The sequence below is a fragment of the Pelobates fuscus genome, chromosome 11 (assembly GCF_036172605.1).
Source record: "Pelobates fuscus isolate aPelFus1 chromosome 11, aPelFus1.pri, whole genome shotgun sequence".
Lineage (NCBI taxonomy): Eukaryota > Metazoa > Chordata > Amphibia > Anura > Pelobatidae > Pelobates > Pelobates fuscus.
This window is the reverse complement of record NC_086327.1, coordinates 6,060,178-6,078,064: the sequence shown is the minus strand read 5'-3', so window position 1 is coordinate 6,078,064 and position 17,887 is coordinate 6,060,178. Positions and strand designations below refer to the sequence as shown.

General features: G+C 41.0%; 2 protein-coding genes across 4 annotated transcripts; both read right to left on the bottom strand.

Moving 5' to 3' along the window:
• Positions 1-218: 218 nt before the first annotated feature.
• LOC134576706 (proline-rich transmembrane protein 1-like) lies at positions 219-8,543 on the bottom strand. Of its 3 annotated transcripts, none has more exons than XM_063435420.1 (2): positions 8,112-8,543; positions 219-666 (listed from the first exon to the last, which is right to left on the bottom strand). In XM_063435420.1, the coding sequence occupies exons 1-2, from the start codon at positions 8,400-8,402 to the stop codon at positions 472-474; spliced, it is 486 nt and encodes a 161-aa protein (XP_063291490.1). In that variant the 5' UTR covers positions 8,403-8,543; the 3' UTR covers positions 219-471. The 3 variants fall into 3 exon arrangements, with proteins under 3 accessions (XP_063291490.1, XP_063291489.1, XP_063291491.1); XM_063435419.1 differs by lacking the exon at positions 8,112-8,543 and adding an exon at positions 3,306-3,874; XM_063435421.1 differs by lacking the exon at positions 219-666 and adding an exon at positions 6,843-7,190 and having other exon boundaries at positions 8,112-8,536.
• Positions 8,544-11,306: 2,763 nt separating this feature from the next.
• On the bottom strand, positions 11,307-17,361 carry LOC134577321 (proline rich transmembrane protein 1B-like). The gene is made up of 2 exons (XM_063436025.1): positions 17,007-17,361; positions 11,307-11,556 (listed from the first exon to the last, which is right to left on the bottom strand). The coding sequence occupies exons 1-2, from the start codon at positions 17,295-17,297 to the stop codon at positions 11,353-11,355; spliced, it is 495 nt and encodes a 164-aa protein (XP_063292095.1). The 5' UTR covers positions 17,298-17,361; the 3' UTR covers positions 11,307-11,352.
• Positions 17,362-17,887: the final 526 nt, after the last annotated feature.

Genomic DNA, 17,887 nt, shown 5'->3' with positions numbered 1-17,887 from the left:
GTAATTAAAACACGGGACATAGAATAAAGTATTCTCACACATGCCCACGGTTCTCAGATCGGATCATATCGACCCACAGAGGGCAGATTTACTAACTCATACTTATAAGGAGGCAGTGGACAAGACACACAATACATTATTTGCCATCTATGTTTATTTCAGATACACACACGGGGTCCTGGATAAAGGGAAGCGCTTTGCCTTTACAGAGAAGGGAGGGCTGAGTCTGAGTATGGGTCAAGCCTTACTTACTTTTAATGAGTGGCCATTTTGAACATGCCCTATCCTTTTTATTACGCATCATGTAATACATATTAAAATGGCTTCCAATTCAGCTTTTGCTTTCATCTTTCACAATATGTCAGCTAAACTCAAATATTGTCTCAATCTTGGCTCAGACAAGTCGCTGCCTGGGGTTCTCTACTCATGATAGGTCTTTGCAGAAGATGGAGTTGTACATTTGGGTCAGTATTAACCTCCGTTTGTATTGTTTTCATAGTATGAGTAGGTGTACTTGTTGATCATTACATAGTAATAAATCACAAATGAAATCCAAGCAACGTGTCCGACAATTCCCAATCCCAGAGCCACCATGTTTAGTGTAAACGATGTGCGTGATTCGCTTGACGCCATTATCATGTCTCCACGTCTCATTGAGTCCACCGTCTAAGAGACAAAATTAAAAATATTGGTTACTACTGACCATAAGCTATGTCATTATTTTATCCAATATCGTCCACAATAGTGAACGTATTTTATGTATAAAAAATGACGTTAAGCGTACATGTTAAAGCCGAGTAAGACGCTAGCTGATATATATTTGGTTAACGGTAATGAACTTCTTAGAAGCTATTTAAAATGCTTTTCAAATAATGGCTTTCTACTCTTCTGAATAAAAGGGATTTTAGTTTTTTTACTATTATTTTATTGCTATGAAAATTTCTTGACATTTTAAAAAAAAAAACATTTCCTATTGCATTTCTTTACCCCTAGGTGAAAATTACACCAGATTATTCTTGTAAAATAAGTAAAATGACATACTAATATTTTGGATTTTTATGGTACCCAAAAGTGTAAGATTTAAGTTCCACGCATCTTACCACATGTAACTTGATAGCAAGTTTGGTACATAGTACATGTGAAAAAAAATAAGAAAGGCAATATAGTGCAGATGGTACGTCACAATAAAATCAGATAACATGGCGGTGAAGTGGAACACTCACATTTAAAGGAGCCTGTATGTGAAAACTGGCTCCGTAATCAGGCTTGTATGCTTTTAAAGCAGCCGATTTAACACTGGATGGCATAGGCTTTCGGGACTTTTGATGAATGAACAGAGAACGACCGCAGGGCCAAAACTCATGGAACTATTTTCGGCTACTTTGCCCATGCGGTCGGTCAAATCTTTACCTTTCCATAACTCCGGAACCCCTGGTCTGATCTGGGTGATTTTTGAGTATGTTTCTCACCCAGAGCAGGGCTGCCAGGCTGCCATTTAAGGGTGTGCCTACCATATTTGGGGTACATCCAAGAATGGGGGAAAAGTATGTATATTTGAATGATGTTAACTGTTAAGCTAAGGGGAGGAGATGTGGGAGAGGAAATGTCTAGGGGATTGGTTACTGTAGTAATTATGGTTGGTGCCTCCCTTGCATGGGAGATTCTCATAAAAGCCGAATGTGTCATTAAACCTCAGTTGACTCCCAGACTATGTGTCGTCTAGTCATTTGGAGAAGGGATTATGCTGTCTTTTCTGCCTGTTGTATGCTGAATCCTGGTTACCAGCGGAGAGTTCTTGGATTAACCCCTGCTACTTCGCTACACAGTATATGTGGGGATGGCACTTCCCCTAGGTAGATTAGGCTCCAGAGGACTACTTAAAATATTTAAATTTCTTAATACAATGTATTCATATAACATATAGTATAAAAATATAAAATAAATGAGTCCAGAAAAAGCCAAAACGCGTTTCACTCAGTGAAAATGAGCTGACTGAGGAATCTCTCTAAGAGTGGAACGCGTTTTGGCTGATTCAACCTACTCTGCCTTTGTCACCTTAAAATTTGGGGGTGGGCGGGTTTTTGCAATGATAACAATCTGTCTCTCAGGGATGATTGTATTAATTTAAGTTTGATTTAAAAGTTATTTTAAAGTTGATTAAATTCTGGTTCCGTTTTATATTATAATGGTTATGTGCAGGGGCGGACACACAAACACACACACACACAGCACCCTCACACACAGCACCCTTAAACACACACATAGTGCCCTCACACACAGCTTCCACACATACACACACAGCAGTGTGTGTATTTATAAATATACGCGGTGTGTGTGTTTGTGCTTTAGGGTTCACAACATTTTGTAATAGGCTGTGCACGCCTATGTACTATATAACATAAATGTAATAAGCAGGTATTGGCCCAGTCTTGTTGCTAGGTGCACACTTCAGCACAATAACATATTCAAAGTGAAGAGCGCACCCACAGGACTTCAAAATAAACACGATAACGTCATTTTTTACAGTTGTGCAACCGCAGACATTCAGCCTTTCAGTCCCATTACCAAGCTTTCCTTAATATGTCATGGTAGTTGGACTGAAACATTGATTACATGCAAAGGCACGTCTGCCTACAACAAATCCACTCTTTGGTTTATTTTGAAGCCATATATGCGTTCCTTCGTTGGAGTAAGAGTTTTCAATTTTAAGTTATTTTTTCCCCCTCTATATCAGCACACTATTCTGGCGCAACGCATTATTGGGCTGGTATAGAATTTTTTCCAGGGCTGCTTTTAGTTCCCAATCCGGCCCTGGTTATGTGCAATGCCTCTGAAACAATTTAAATAAAAGCTACAGCTATTATATACATTTACAAGTCCATTAAATATCCTGCATCCCATTTGTGTGTAATTTATTTTAAAAAGTTATATAGATTTTAAGAAACAAACAAATATCCCATGATGAGAGAGAGAAAAAACTGATTTAACTCTTCATTAGTCACTCTCCATCTTATTGACTGAACACATACCTACCAAGTGTTCCTGTTGAGGAGGGACAGTCCCTATTTTGGACCCAAATCCCTCTGTCCCTTTTTTCTCTCCTAATGTCCCTCTTTTCTAGTAGCTCCGTATTGTTGGTGTGTTTGAGTGTATAACAGAGTCCCGCTTGTGTTTGCACCCCCACTTATTAGAAATTAAAGTGTCCCTGTCCATTTAAAATATTGGGGGTATGTGACCATAGTTTGTCGACCATGTCAGAATAAACCCTATTATGAAGAACTAAAACACACCACAAACCCCTTTACCTTGCAGGAGTAAATAAGTGCAATGATTCCGAGGGGGAAACAGCACAGGAGCAGGTTCATAATGGATAGGCCCAAGTAATCCTTGTAGGCTGGCTGAGGAACGACCATCACATTGGGTTGTGTTGTGACTATAGGTGCTCGGTTTGGTTGAGGGTTAAAGCTTGGTATGGGCTGTCCGTACTGGTATGATGGTGGGTTATTGTTATAGCCATGCTGAGCAGGTGCGGCTCCATGATATTCTGTGTTGTATGATCCCGGAGACGGATACATGCCCCACTTGTTGCCGTTATTAGGTGGAGGAGTCTCCATCATCTTCAAAGACCAACGAAGAGTGTCCCTGCAGAATATTCTCACATCATTTTCCTCTCCTATAATATTTCACGTCATGGAAATAATGTGTGAAGCTATGGTGTCATGTGCAATATTTATTATTCAGCATGACCACGGCCTGCACATAGTCAGCGGAGCGTCCCTATTGTACGGCTCGCCCTAGGTGTTTAGAAAGGTGTCATTAATTAATGCAGTCTATTATGGACACCTTCAGTGTCAGAGGATCTTTTACACTATTATATATTATGTTACAAAGTACTATGCGTTACATTAGCTCATTGCCATGGTTACTCTGTATCAGAGGGAGTGGAAAATACGACTCCACGACTCCCTCTGTCTGTGCTTGGGTTCCATATGTATTCCATTGCAAAAAGGACTTAACCATATGTTTAACAACAAAAATGGGGAAAAAAACAAGAAAAAAAACAGAAACGAGCAATTGATCTCTTGGGGGATATATTTATATGTTAGATCTTATGAAACTAAACCATGTCTCATGCCACATTAAATGAAAAGTGCAATTATAAACCAGATAAGAATATTTACTCTAGATTCATATTGTGGATGTGAGGGTTCCGGCGTCTCCTTATAAGGTGCTAAATGGAGAATCATATCAGTAAATCTCCTCTTAAAGCAATATGTGCACATTTATCTATATCTCCACAAATCATGAAGGTGATAACTCTGAATACAATATACCCTATATCTAAAGTAAATATAATGTATCTCTTATGGTAATAAAACATTTTTTTCTATTTATTTTCTCTCTTTTCTTTTAAAGGTTAATATGAAAGAGAATGAGGGGAAAAGGAGAGAAAGGAAAGAATAAAAAGCAAGTTCTATTAAATCAATTTACTGTATAACACTATGTTATGTTCTAAATTTACTGTATCACACTGTTATCTTCTAAATGTACTGTATTACACTATGTTATCTTTTAAATTTACCATATTACACTATGTTATCTTCTAAATTTACTGTATCACACTACGTTATCTTCTAAATTTACTGTATCACACTACGTTATGTTCTAAATTTACCGTATTACACTACGTTATGTTCTAAATTTACTGTATCACACTATGTTATCTTCTAAATTTACCGTATTACACTACATTATGTTCAAAATTTACTGTATTACACTATTTTTTTTTGTTTTGTTTTTTAAATTCTTTATTTTTGGTATGCAGGTAGTTACAACAGTGCCTTGTCGCCACAACAGCATTGACAGGCTTGAGTTTCATAGACATATGATAGCAGTATTGTGGCAAGTTGGGTATGCATACATTTTTTGTAAAAGAGGTTGAACAATAGTGTTATACAAAGTCATGGTAGAGTAAACAGCGCCTCTAAAGTTTTAGGTATAACAGGTTAGATACATGTTGACAAAACTTTATAGCTGAGCTATACATGCTTATCTGAGTAGGTATGTTACGATTTTTAAGTTTCAGGCTTATGTGAAAGAGTGTCATGTGCAAATTTCTCTGCACTGCTTAATATTGACCACCAGGGGGCAGCGAGTCACTGAGCTAGCCAGTTTGAGCTTTTATGTAAGCTTAGGTAATTTTAGCAAGTTAGCAGTACTATTATCAATTGTTTTAGAGTCAAGGAGAGTAATAAGAGGAGTATGCTATACTAAACAATATACAGTGCTCTGCTAGAGGAATAGTCACACACATAGTTATATATATCTTAGCTACTCCTGCAGCTGCGCTGGGTCGGCTGGCATCCTGGCCATCAGCAAGTCCCTGGCGCTTCCCGCTGGTTGCTTGGGTGCTTCAGTATGTGCCAGCCAGGGGTGTGAATAAAGCCTCCAGTTCAGGCAGGGTCAGTGTCCCCCGGATCCGCTGGTAATAGTGGAGGATGGAGCCTCAAATATTGCAGGTATGTGCCGAGCCCTTCAAATACGTTCTCCGGCTTTTAATGGGAGCGGCGGCCATCTTTGATTTTTCCACGCGGTCCCTGTTGTTTTTCCACCCTTGTTTCACCGCCCGGATTGCTCCAGTAGGTCACTGCTTCCCCGGTGGGGTCCGGGATAACCCCCCCGGCCCACAGGGGGGGGAGATCGGGGCCCTCTGTAGGCGTGTGGGACGACCCGCCGGACTAAGCGCGGGAGATCGGCCGCTACTCCCGCCAGAGCCTCGCGGCAGGCCGCAATCCTGTCCGCCCAACAGTTAGCATTGCCGGCAGGACGGGGCCGATAGTTCCTCCGAGAGTCGCAGCTCGGCTCCCCTCTGCCTTCCAACAGCCGTTGGGTGTCTGTTAGGGGGGGGGATAAGGTAGTTTTGGGCTGAATGTTGGTGTTTCATCGCGGAGCTGAGGTGCCCCACATCCATTCAGCTCCGCGGTCAGGCCCCGCCCCCCTGTATTACACTATGTTATCTTCTAAATTTACCTATTACACTACGTTATGTTCTAAATTTACTGTATCACACTATGTTATCTTCTAAATTTACCTTATTACACTATGTTATCTTCTAAATTTACCGTATCACACTACGTTATGTTCTAAATTTACCGTATTACACTACGTTATGTTCTAAATTTACTGTATCACACTATGTTATCTTCTAAATTTACCGTATTACACTACGTTTTGTTCTATCTTGTTACAGGCTCAGCTTATTCCCCATATTGTGGTAGATATAGTATTGTCAAAACAATAACATGTATTTCTACAAAAAGAAATAATGTAACCAAACCACTGATGTGTTGAAAAGCAAACTCTCTCTATTGATTCAAATATAAACATAAACATAAACGCAGCTAGAAATATTAAGAATGCAGACTGTGTAGTTCATAGAGTGTAAGCTCACTGGAACAGGGCCTTCTTCCATCTTACCCTTTCTATGATTGTACAGCGATGTGGCATATGATGGCGCTATATACATGCTAGACTTAATAGTAAAATAGAAAAATCCCATGAAAGGACACTGCCACCTCCTGGATATTGTCAGCTCACTGTACCGCAGTAGTGAGTGCACTCAAACAGTCACGTTATGAGGATAATCTTGCCCATACAAAGGAACATCTTCTCAAACTCTTATTACAGTGACGCAGAGGACACGCAGACACAAGGATTATCACAATTTGAACAGAACATTAGTAGTTTAGACACATACAGGTTTATTCACTAAAGTGAGGATTCAAAGATAATTTAAAGGGGATTGCACTTTTAAGACCAAAGTGGCTGATCTGGCAGAGAATGTTTGCATTTTGGCTATTTCTACCTTGATTTTGGAATTCTCTTTGAATTCTCACATTAGTGAATAACTCTGGGATTATTTAATCAGTGCTGGCTTTTTGCTTTGTAGAGAGTTCGTACAGAAAAGGATCCAGTAATTGGTGCCGTGGTTTGTATTAATAATTTTAAAGACTGAAGCTAAAATGGTAGTTAGTCGCATGGCTGTACGTTACATTGAAATAAACCACACAGGTAATCCAAGTGATGTGTCCAGCGATTCCTATTCCCAGAGCCGCCATATTCAGCTTAAACGCCGTGCGTGAATTGATCGCCGCTGAAAACATGTCTCCGTGTCTCAGCGAGTCTCGTGACTAAGAAAGAAAAAGGAAACACGGCTATTATCTGGCTAAATTATTACAGGGTTAATTAACTAAACTCCAAATTGTGATAAATCGAAATCTGAATCAAATCTGGCAAAATGCTCCAACTCAACCGTAATCTCGCCTTGACTATTGTAACCCAACCTTCGAGCTTTCAATCACGACAGCTCACTGCTTAGTGCATCAACCCCTTGATATGTTTCAGGATAACCTTAGGAGAAATGTGTTAATTAAGGGATTGAAATTTGGGGGTAAAATAATCACTTTTAGTAAATGCGCCATATTTTTTCAGCTTTATTTATTTATTTATTTTTTTATGGCCTAAAATTTGAAAATCTTGTCAGTACTTCAAGATGGGTGGAAAGGCCATGGGGTGCTTTGTGCGACTGATTATTGCAGAGAATGGTAACTCTATAGAGCCCAGTCAATCACATCGGCCCGTACTTTTTTTACAGGGTTAGAATGTCTATGCTAAAATATTCCTGTTGGAAAGTTGTTGTTTTTTTTATATATTTTGCAAGTTTTTTATTTTAAATTTGTTTTGAAGTTGTACTGAGCTTTAGTTTTAAGCCCATTTCAATGGCCATACAATTCCTGTGTTGGATTTGTTTAGTAGTAAAATATTTTATTTTACCAGGAACACCATAGAATCACCCCCCATGCATAAAGTTGGAAGTTAGGATGCATGAAGAGGTGTAAGTTCTGAGTTGCATTGTAAGAGAGAGATGTTGAGAGCCCCCACTCCCTCCGGTCTACCTGGATACTGGGTACTAGGTTATTCTACCTATTAACCGTTAACAAGGCAAGTTTAAAAATGATTGTGATTTCAGGCGTTGGATTAATCTCTGTAATTTGTCTGTATGGAGATATTGATTGGGGATATTGATCTATTTAGACTGGAACCCATTTTACCTTGCAAGAGAAGATAACTGCGGCAACTCCGAGAGGCAGAAAGCACAGGATGAGGCTCACGATGGACAGGCACAGGTAGTCATTGTGGGCCGGTTGAGGGATGACCATCACATTGGGTTGGGTTGTCACTATAGGTGTCCCATCTGGCTGAGTGGCATAGCTTACCATGGGCTGCCCATTTGGGTACAGAGCTGGGTTTATGTTGTAACCAGGCTGAATAGGAGGTGCCCATTGATAATCCATGTTGTAGGAATATGGAGGGGGGTATATGCCCCCACTGTCTGCCTTCATTCTTTATCTCTCCCTCGATAAGCAAAGTCTCTCTGCATGCACTACGAGGTCACCTCCATAAAGGATTCCCCCTATTTAACCTGTACCGGAGCTAGCCCAACATAATACTTCTTAGCCAACGTCACCAGAGCCACTCCCTAAGCAAATACTGGGGGTTTAAATGAACATTTTCCCTTAGGAAGACTCTAAAGAGCTCTTTGAAAAGAATGTTGAATTATTGCATTTCTGTTGTCAGAAAATGACTGTATCATTAATGAATCTGTGTGATTGTGTACACTTAGAGGCTAAAGAAACCATTCAGAAAATCAAATATCACATGTCAATGCTGTAATCCCGTGACATAGTAACATAGCATTAGCGAAACAAAACATACGCATTTTATTGTTCCAAAAGGAAGCACTGGAAGAAATTCGATATCGGAAAGTGTAGCCTCACTAGGAAGGGGACTCTCTATTTTTATGGATCTGACTAACTCGTTAACTTTTGGGGACTCTCATTTTTTTGCAAATACCACCCAAGATGATGTGTTAGCTTTCATGGTGACACCTGAGAGGACAAGGGGAGAGATACGCACTTAAATCTCTCATCTACATTCTGCCATTTGCTTCTATGTCCTGAATCTCATGTCGCACTTTTATACTCGGCACAAGTGCAAGAGACCTTACCAGATATCTATGGAAGATCCTGCAAGACTGTAGAGCAGGCTTCCTCAAACTCCAGCCCTCCAGATGTTGCTGAACTACAACTCCCATGATTCTATGAATGAAATAGATAGGCTGAGAATCATGGGAGTTGGAGTTCAGCAACATCTGGAGGGCCGAAGTTTGGGGAAGCCTGCTGTAGAATGTTCCATAAATAATCGCGAGAATGCTTGATAAAAAAACGATAGGTATGTACTGTATGTACCACAAAAATAGATTTATTCCTATCAGCCATCATGAGCCGCGGCAGATGGGAAGTGGCAAGATATAGAGAAATAAAATATGGGAGGATTAATTCTAGGTGTTGTTTTGTTGCTAGAAGGAAGTATTGTTTTATAAATACCGTGACGGATGTCTTTCTCCATCGTACAAGCTGTCGTTCCGGTAAAGTTCATTTCTCAACATTTCCAACTTTTATAAACCTCGAAATAAAATGTATTTAATATAATATTTTATTTAAGAGATGGAATTCTTAGTGTAAATCTTACCCACTAGGTTCCTGTATTGTAGTAAGCCATCTGGTGGAATTTACATCCCATCATACTTTCTTGGTTCTGTCTGCCCCGTTATTACACCTGAGATTTAAACAAGAGTGCTACGTGTTGTTTAGATGCAGTTGCCATGTTTGAAAAACGTATGTGCCTTTGCATGATACACCATGAGAAATCCATGAATTTTTACTACGAGTTTTTTGATTCTAATGTCCATGACTTTAACACGGGAATTGCATGGATTCTGTTAGCCCCAGAATTGTAGCATTGAGAAACCTCCTCAGTGTGGATATTATCATGAGCACAGAGCTTATTTTTAATATTATCTCCCCTCCTGTGCCCTTCTTTTATCCAAACTTTTCATGTTGGTGTTACACTTTTCAGACATGAATTATTTAGTGAGACATGGAGGTGAGACGGTGTTTTATTTCTTGAACACGTCACTTCAGTGGCGGCCTGACAAACACCTCTTAGGCGGTCGAAGCGTTGTTCACTCTTTCACCTTTGTTGAACCATTAAATCTGCCTGTGGCTTGAACACCTCGACTTCCTGGAGACTTTCTTTTTGTCTGCCTGATCGTTGTGGGATTGCTGGTCTTGCTCCAGTGCACTTGGTGTTTGCTGGGATTGAGTGCGGCTCCTCTCTTCCGTTTTATAATTCAGTTGTGGCTGCGTCACCAGAAGTGATGCGGAATCAGCAGTTTTGATCCAATTCTGCATGCTATGCATGCGCAGTATACATGTATGATCCTTCGACCGTCTCTCTAACACTCTGGCACTCAGCCATATACATACACCTTGGGTAAGGCAGCCATATACACACACCTTGGGTCAGACAGCCATATACACACACCTTGGGTCAGACAGCCGTATACATACACCTTGGGTAAGGCAGCCATATACATACACCTTGGGTCAGACAGCCGTATACATACACCTTGGGTAAGGCAGCCATATACACACACCTTGGGTCAGACAGCCATATACACACACCTTGGGTCAGACAGCCGTATACATACACCTTGGGTAAGGCAGCCATATACATACACCTTGGGTCAGACAGCCATATACACACACCTTGGGTCAGACAGCCGTATACATACACCTTGGGTAAGGCAGCCATATACATACACCTTGGGTCAGACAGCCGTATACATACACCTTGGGTAAGGCAGCCATATACATACACCTTGGGTCAGACAGCCATATACACACACCTTGGGTCAGACAGCCATATACACACACCTTGGGTCATACAGCCATATACATACACCTTGGGTCAAACAGCCATATACATACACCTTGGGTCAGGCAGCCATATACATAAACCCTGGGTCAGAGTCAGACAGTGTTTTAATTAGACAGTTAGTCTCTATGGTCTTTCTGGCTTCACTCTTTGCAAAGAGACATGGAAGACCATAGAGACTAACTGTCAGTTACCGAACGTTGGCTGACCCAAGGTGTGTGTATATGGCTGAAGAATCATGTCATACACTAAAAGTAGGGAGAGCATTTTCTCTTTTTTTTTTTTTACATATACTTCATTTAAAATAAAATAAAAAGCTCCTTTTGAAGTTGATGAAAGGATTTGAGGTGACAGTTGTCCTTTGTGTGTAATATTACCCCACTCAAACAATAACTATTAACACAGCAATTACAGTTACATACAGGGGAGAGACAGACTTTTGCAGAATAACACGGTTTTAGCAACGAGTTTGGCTGCACACATTTTATTGTCATTGCATTGCGAGTGCTGCTGTTAATTATAGTGGTTATAATAACCATAACCACTATAGTAGTGGGAGTAACCGTACTGGTTTGTCACTGTAGTATAAATCACATATGCGATCCAAGCAAGGTTGCCAGCGATTCCCAGTCCCAGAGACACCATGTTTAGTTTAAACGCTGTGCGCGAATCACTTGCTGCTGAAATCATGTCACCGCGTCTCAGTGATTCCCGCACCTGAGAGAATAAAAAAAGACGTGTTACTGATTATAGTTATGTTTGGTATTAGTCAACACGGCTTTACAGTAATACAGAATAATTAGACGCACACAGAACTAGCGAGCAGACCCTAGGGATGAGCGTAGGAGAACGTATTGTGAATATGAAATTATGTCACTAATCACACACTTATTTATCATTTGTTCATTCATCTTTTATGTGAAATTAGCCATTTTATAGCGTGAAATCTAACTGAAATAGTAGAACTGTCAAGCGCAATATGTGACAAAAAATAAAATAAATGCAAATACTGTATATACTCGAGTATAAGTTGAGTTTTTCGGCACATTTTTTGTGCTGAAAAAGCCCCACTCGTCTTATACTCAAGTCAGTGTCTGTATTATGGCAACTTACATTGCCATAATACAGACCAGGACCGTCAGGCTCATTACAAGCCCGGCGGTCCTGTTGGGGGCTGGGAGCAAGCTGTTACTTACCTGTACAGCAGCTCTGTTCAGCTCCCTTCTCCTCCATGCCGTTCAGCTCCAGTGTAATTCTCGCGAGAGCTGCGGCCGTCAGAGCGTTTCCACGGGTTACCGTGGCAAAGCTCCGTGCGGCACGCAGACCGTGAGATTTACACTGGAGCTGAATGGCACGGAGAAGAAGGGAGCTGAACGGAGCTGCTGTACAGGTAAGTAACAGCTTGCTCCCAGCCCCCCTCCCGCACAGCCCGTCCACTGGACCACCAGGGAATAATATAGCCCTCCTCCCTGGCCATGTATCAAGCAGGGAGGGGGGACAACATTTAAAAAAAATATATATTATTATGATAAAATACAAATGTAATAATATTAAATAAAAATAAAATGTAATATTAAAATAATAATAAAATAAATGAATAATGCCCCCCCTCCTCCACCAAGGTTACACACTCTGCATCACATACACACACACACTGCATTCATACACACACACTGCATTCATTATACACACACACACACACTGCATTCATACACACACTGCATTCATTATATACACACACACACTGCATTCATACACATACACACTGCATTCATACAAACACACACACACTGCATTCATACACACACACTGCATTCATTATACACACACACACACACACACACACACACTGCATTCATACACACACACTGCATTCATTATACACACACACACACACTGCATTCATACACACACTGCATTCATTCTATACACACACACACTGCATTCATACACATACACACTGCATTCATACAAACACACACACACTCTGCATTCATTATATACACACACACACTGCATTCATTATATACACACACTACACAAACACACACACACTGCATTCACTATATACACACACTACACAAACACACACACACTCTGCATTCATTATATGAACACACTGTAAATAAATATTCAATTAATATAAATTTTGGGGGGGATCTAATTTAATTTAGAAATTTACCAGTAGCTGCTGCATTTCCCACCCTAGTCTTATACTCGAGTTTTCCCAGTTTTTGGGGGTAAAATTAGGGGCCTCGACTTATATTCGGGTCGACTTATACTCGAGTATGTACGGGTGTCCTTTCTTATGGTTATAAGTAAGGAATCTAATCATGCAGCCTCTAAACTTCACAATGGCTGGTTTCCTTGTTTGTTAGAAAAATTGCTGACAATAAATATCATTAAAGGGGCACTCCACTGCCCAAACAAAGAAACAAACTAACTTTTAAGTAGATATACCCACAATGAGACATGCTTGCATTTAATTATACATTTCCTGGCTAATCATGGCCGCATCACTTATGGGTTAGCTCCACCCCCAACAGGACAGGAAAAAATTAACTAATTAGAACCAGACTGTAGGCATAAAAGGTCCCTCCTCCCTCTATCCCACACAGGGCCGCATTAACATAGGGGCTGATGGAGCTGCGGCACCAGGCCCATGCCCATGGTATAGGCCCATTAAAAAAATAAAGATGGCTAGTATTTTACAAATGCAGATATTTTTCTCACAAAAAGCAAGGGAGGAACAGCGCTACAATAACTGATCAAAAGGGGGTTGAACACCTGAATATGAGGGTAACCCTCAAAACCTTCAAGGATAAATCGAACAAACAGAACAAAGGTAAAAATGTCCTTTTGAGGTTTTAAAAGTCTTCAAATGTTGAATAAGATGTCTCCGGAGTGGTATCACACATCAATGGCATATGCAAAAGAGAGAATAGGAGACCAATAGTGCAGTATTGTAAGTCTATGGACTATAGACAAAGTAGAACTAAAAATTGCCAACTCACGTTTTTCAGAGCCATAACCAGCTCTCGGTAAAACAGCTTACAGTGGTATTTCATCTCCCCACTTGTAGGATATCCCTCATACAGTAGTTGTAGTGTAGTTTACATGCAAGAAAAAGAAGGCCCATAGTGCTCTCCATATTTGCAAATAAGTAGTAGTAAAATTAAATATACTTACAATTTTGAAAGCAGACAAACTGCTCTATGGTAACAGCGGGGGTGGAACAATACCCACCTAGGATACTTTTGATGATGGACCTGATGTGTATGGAAAATAGGTTGTGCCAGGTACAAATAAAATAAAATAAAAAACTAAATAAAAGTATAAAAGACTTCCCCAAAGCAAATATGTAGCCTAAAAATCTTACTTTTATTTAAACAAATAATAATAAAATCACAATGCTTTTCACCCTATTAGACTTCTTCAAGTGAGATTTTTCTCAGTATAAACGGAGATTACTCTGCAATACCAGCACCAGCCAGTAGGGTTCACTGTGTGTGGAGAGAGGCATGGATAGGAAGTTACAGCATATCCCTCCCTGCCTCTCTCTACTCACTGATCCGGGGGGGAGCAGCTACACAGCGCAGAGAGTCCTGACAGCAAGTCTACAGCTCAGGTAAGTGAGTGATGGGGGGACAGGAAACAGGGACACATGGGAACACTGAGAAACATGGGGACACTGAGACACTAGGGGACACTGTGAGACATGGGGACGCTGAGACACATGGGGACGCTGTGACAAAATGAGGACATTGGGAGACACTGAGACAGTGTCTCGGTGTCCCCATGTCTCCCAGTGTCCCTATGTCTCCCAGCCAGTGTCCCTAGTGTCTCAGTGTCCCCATGTCTCCCAGTGTCTGTGTCCCCATGTCTCCCAGCCAGTATCCATAGTGTCCCAGTGTCCCCATGTCTATGTCCACAAGTGTCCCCATGTCTCCCAGTGTCCCCATGTCTCCCAGCCAGTGTCCCTAGTGTCTCAGTGTACCCGTGTCTCCCAGTGCCCCCATGTCCCCCAGTGTCCCTTAGTGTCCCAGTGCCCCTTAGTGTCCCAGTGTCTGTTCCCATGTTTCTCAGTGTCCCTAGTGTTTCAATGTCCCCATCTGTCCCAGTGTCCCCAAATGTCTCAGTGTCCCTATGTCTTCCAGTGTCTCCATGTCTCACAGTGTCCCCATGTCTGTATCCACAAGTGCCCCAATGTGTCCCCAAGTGTCTCAGTGCCCCCATGTCTCCCAGTGTCCCCAAGTGTCTCTGTGTCTCTGGGTCTCAATGTGTGCCCTAGTATCCTAGTAACATGGGGACACACTGAGACATGGAGACACTGGGAGAAATGGGGACACTGAGACACTGGGAGACTAAGGGACTGGGCAACATGGGGACACTGACACTGTGATACATGGGGACAATGAGACACTGGGTGACTTGGGAGACTGAGACACTGGGAGACAGGGAGACACTGGGAGTAGTTAGTTGATTTTACTCCTTGTGTTTTACATCATGTGATGTCACGCATAACTAACCATTATACAAATGATTGCGGGTGGTATTTTTTTCCAAGAAAGGTGGCAACCCTAACTACTCTTCCCATACTTTTGCTTAAAGGAATAATATAGGGTCAGGAACACAATCATGTATTTCTGACCCTATTATGTTAAAACCATCATCTAAGCCCCCTGGCGCCCTATTGCCTCCCTAAATATAGTAAAATCTTACTTGTATTCAAATCTGCAGCTACTGGCTCTGCCCCTGTCTGCCTCTGAACTGACTCTGTCTGCTGACATCATCAGAAGTGGTGGTCTGAGCAAATTACAATGCTTCCCCATAGGATTGGTTGAGACTGTCAACTAGGTAGATCAGGGGCAGAGCCAGAACAAGTCAAACATAGCCCTGGCCAATCAGCATCTCCTCATAAAGATAAATTGAATCAATGCATCTCTATGAGGAAAGTTCAGTGTCTGCATGCAGAGGGTGGAAAAACTAAATGGCAGTGCTGCACACTAGGCAGTACTGCCCCAGGAAGCACCTCTAGCAGCCATCTAAGGAGTGGCCAGTGGAGTTATTTTCGGTATACAGTAACTCTACAGAGATTGGAACCTGTATAGTTTGCTGAAAGGCTGCCCTAGGGAGTAAATTTATCTAGCAAGGAAAAATGTATACTTTGAAAACTTTTTTTACCCCCTTTTTCATCTCTTAAGGAAATTAAATCCTATAATTATTCTTTGCGTTCTTTTTATTAGATGGATTTTCACTCTGCTTTAAGATCTTTATCTAGAAAACATAGGTGAGCCTCAATAATTAATATATATTCGGGGGGTAAAAGAGTGCCACTATGGGCCCATAATATGTTATATTGGCCTCTTTCAGCCCAAGCAATCCATGAGAGGATTCTCCAAGAAAACACAAACATAAATCCAAAAGATGCGTAAACTGCAATCAACAAGCACCAAGTGGAAGAAATCTTCAAAAGCTGCTGAGGTAATGGATAAAAGGCTTTCTTAAGAGGTGCCCATGAAGGCACATTGGACTCTACCTGAAATAGGAGCTGGTCTAGCAGCACCTCTCTTCTCCCTCCCTTTCTGCTCTGACTCCAGTCCAACAGTGTTTCAATAATATTATATTTGTTTTTCAGCATTATTTCGGTTATAGACACTGTTACTGGTTGCCACGTTGCCAAGCACTATATTTACAGGAAGGACTGAACCTCTTGCTTGATTTTATCTTATCTTTATTCATATAAGATTTATTTTTATATTTAATGATATTAAAAGTTACGTTTTATTATTTTTTCACTAATTCAATAACTCTCTTAGTAAGAGACACACTTGTTGGTAGATTTGTTTTCTTTTTCATTTCTTTTCTTATTCCTAGTTAACTATTTAGGGGTTATCTCACCCCCCCTCCCTGCACCCCCCGCCTCAGAGCTTGCGATCATTAAGCGTGTTACTGTTATTGGTTTATTCACTAAGAAGTGAATTCTGGTGAGTTGAAAACCTACATGCACATGTTAGACAGCCTAGCTGCCCACTCTGCTCCTGTTCTGATTCACCTCTTCATGTAGAGCATCTTTATTCCAGATTCCCACTGCTATGCTAGTATATCCCTGCCATAACGGACCTCAAGCTTATCCAGAACCATAATAAACCCAGAGCCCCATTTACCTTGCAAGAGAAGACTGTAGCAGCAATTCCAATGGGGAAACAGCACAAGATCAGGTTCATGATGGACAGTCCCAGATAATCCCTGTAGCTCGGCTGAGGAATGACCATTACGTTTTGCTGCGTTGTGACTATAGTTGGCATTGGCATAGGCACTTGGGGGATAGAGCCTACCATGGGCTGTCCATATTGGAATGGTGGAGAATTATTGTTATAGCCAGTTGGAAAGGCTGCCCCTTGGTTATTGACGTTGGAAGGATATGGGTATGAATTTAGGTAACCACTATCTGCCATCGTTGGATGGAAAGTTCTCTTTCACCTTCAAAGTTTTACGAAACTTTCAAAGTAAATACGTTCTCACTTCAAAGTTCTCCCTTTATGACCCCCTGCAATGGATTTCAAGCCCTTTTAAAGTATTACAGATTGCGAAATACCTAACATTGTCAACCAGGCAGAAGGAAATAGAAAAAAATTAATTGTTCATCATGAATGGACTTGTCAAAAGTGTCTAATCATTTTCAGATAATTAAAGGTTATGAACAATAAATAGACCCACAACATAGTGTTTATGCAAAATACTTTCCACCAAACTGGATTGTTCAGAGAGTGAAGGAAACCAGAGACATTGAACCCAACACTGCATCGTAGCTTTCTGATCATCCGTAAAAAGGAGCGGTCACCTCCCAGGGTTTTGCATTATTGAATAAAACATTGAAACTACCTATAAATTGTATGCATGGGCGTCCACAGGTGGGGGGGGGGGGGGGGGCACTACCCCCTCTCCCCCACTGGATTTTTCAGTTTGTGTCGGTATTTTTATTTTGAAATTTAGAATACAGTGCAATATCGGCACTGTTTGTGGAGAGAGGCAGGGATAGGAAGCT

Coding starts and splice junctions, on each gene's coding strand:
- LOC134576706 (XM_063435419.1), bottom strand. CDS start 3,617: ATGATGGAGACTCCTCCACCTAATAACGGCAACAAGTGGGGCATGTAT. Junction 667..3,305: donor CACTTATTTACTCCTGCAAG/GTAAAGGGGTTT, acceptor TTTGTCTCTTAG/ACGGTGGACTCAATGAGACG.
- LOC134577321 (XM_063436025.1), bottom strand. CDS start 17,297: ATGGCAGATAGTGGTTACCTAAATTCATACCCATATCCTTCCAACGTC. Junction 11,557..17,006: donor CTACAGTCTTCTCTTGCAAG/GTAAATGGGGCT, acceptor TTATTCTCTCAG/GTGCGGGAATCACTGAGACG.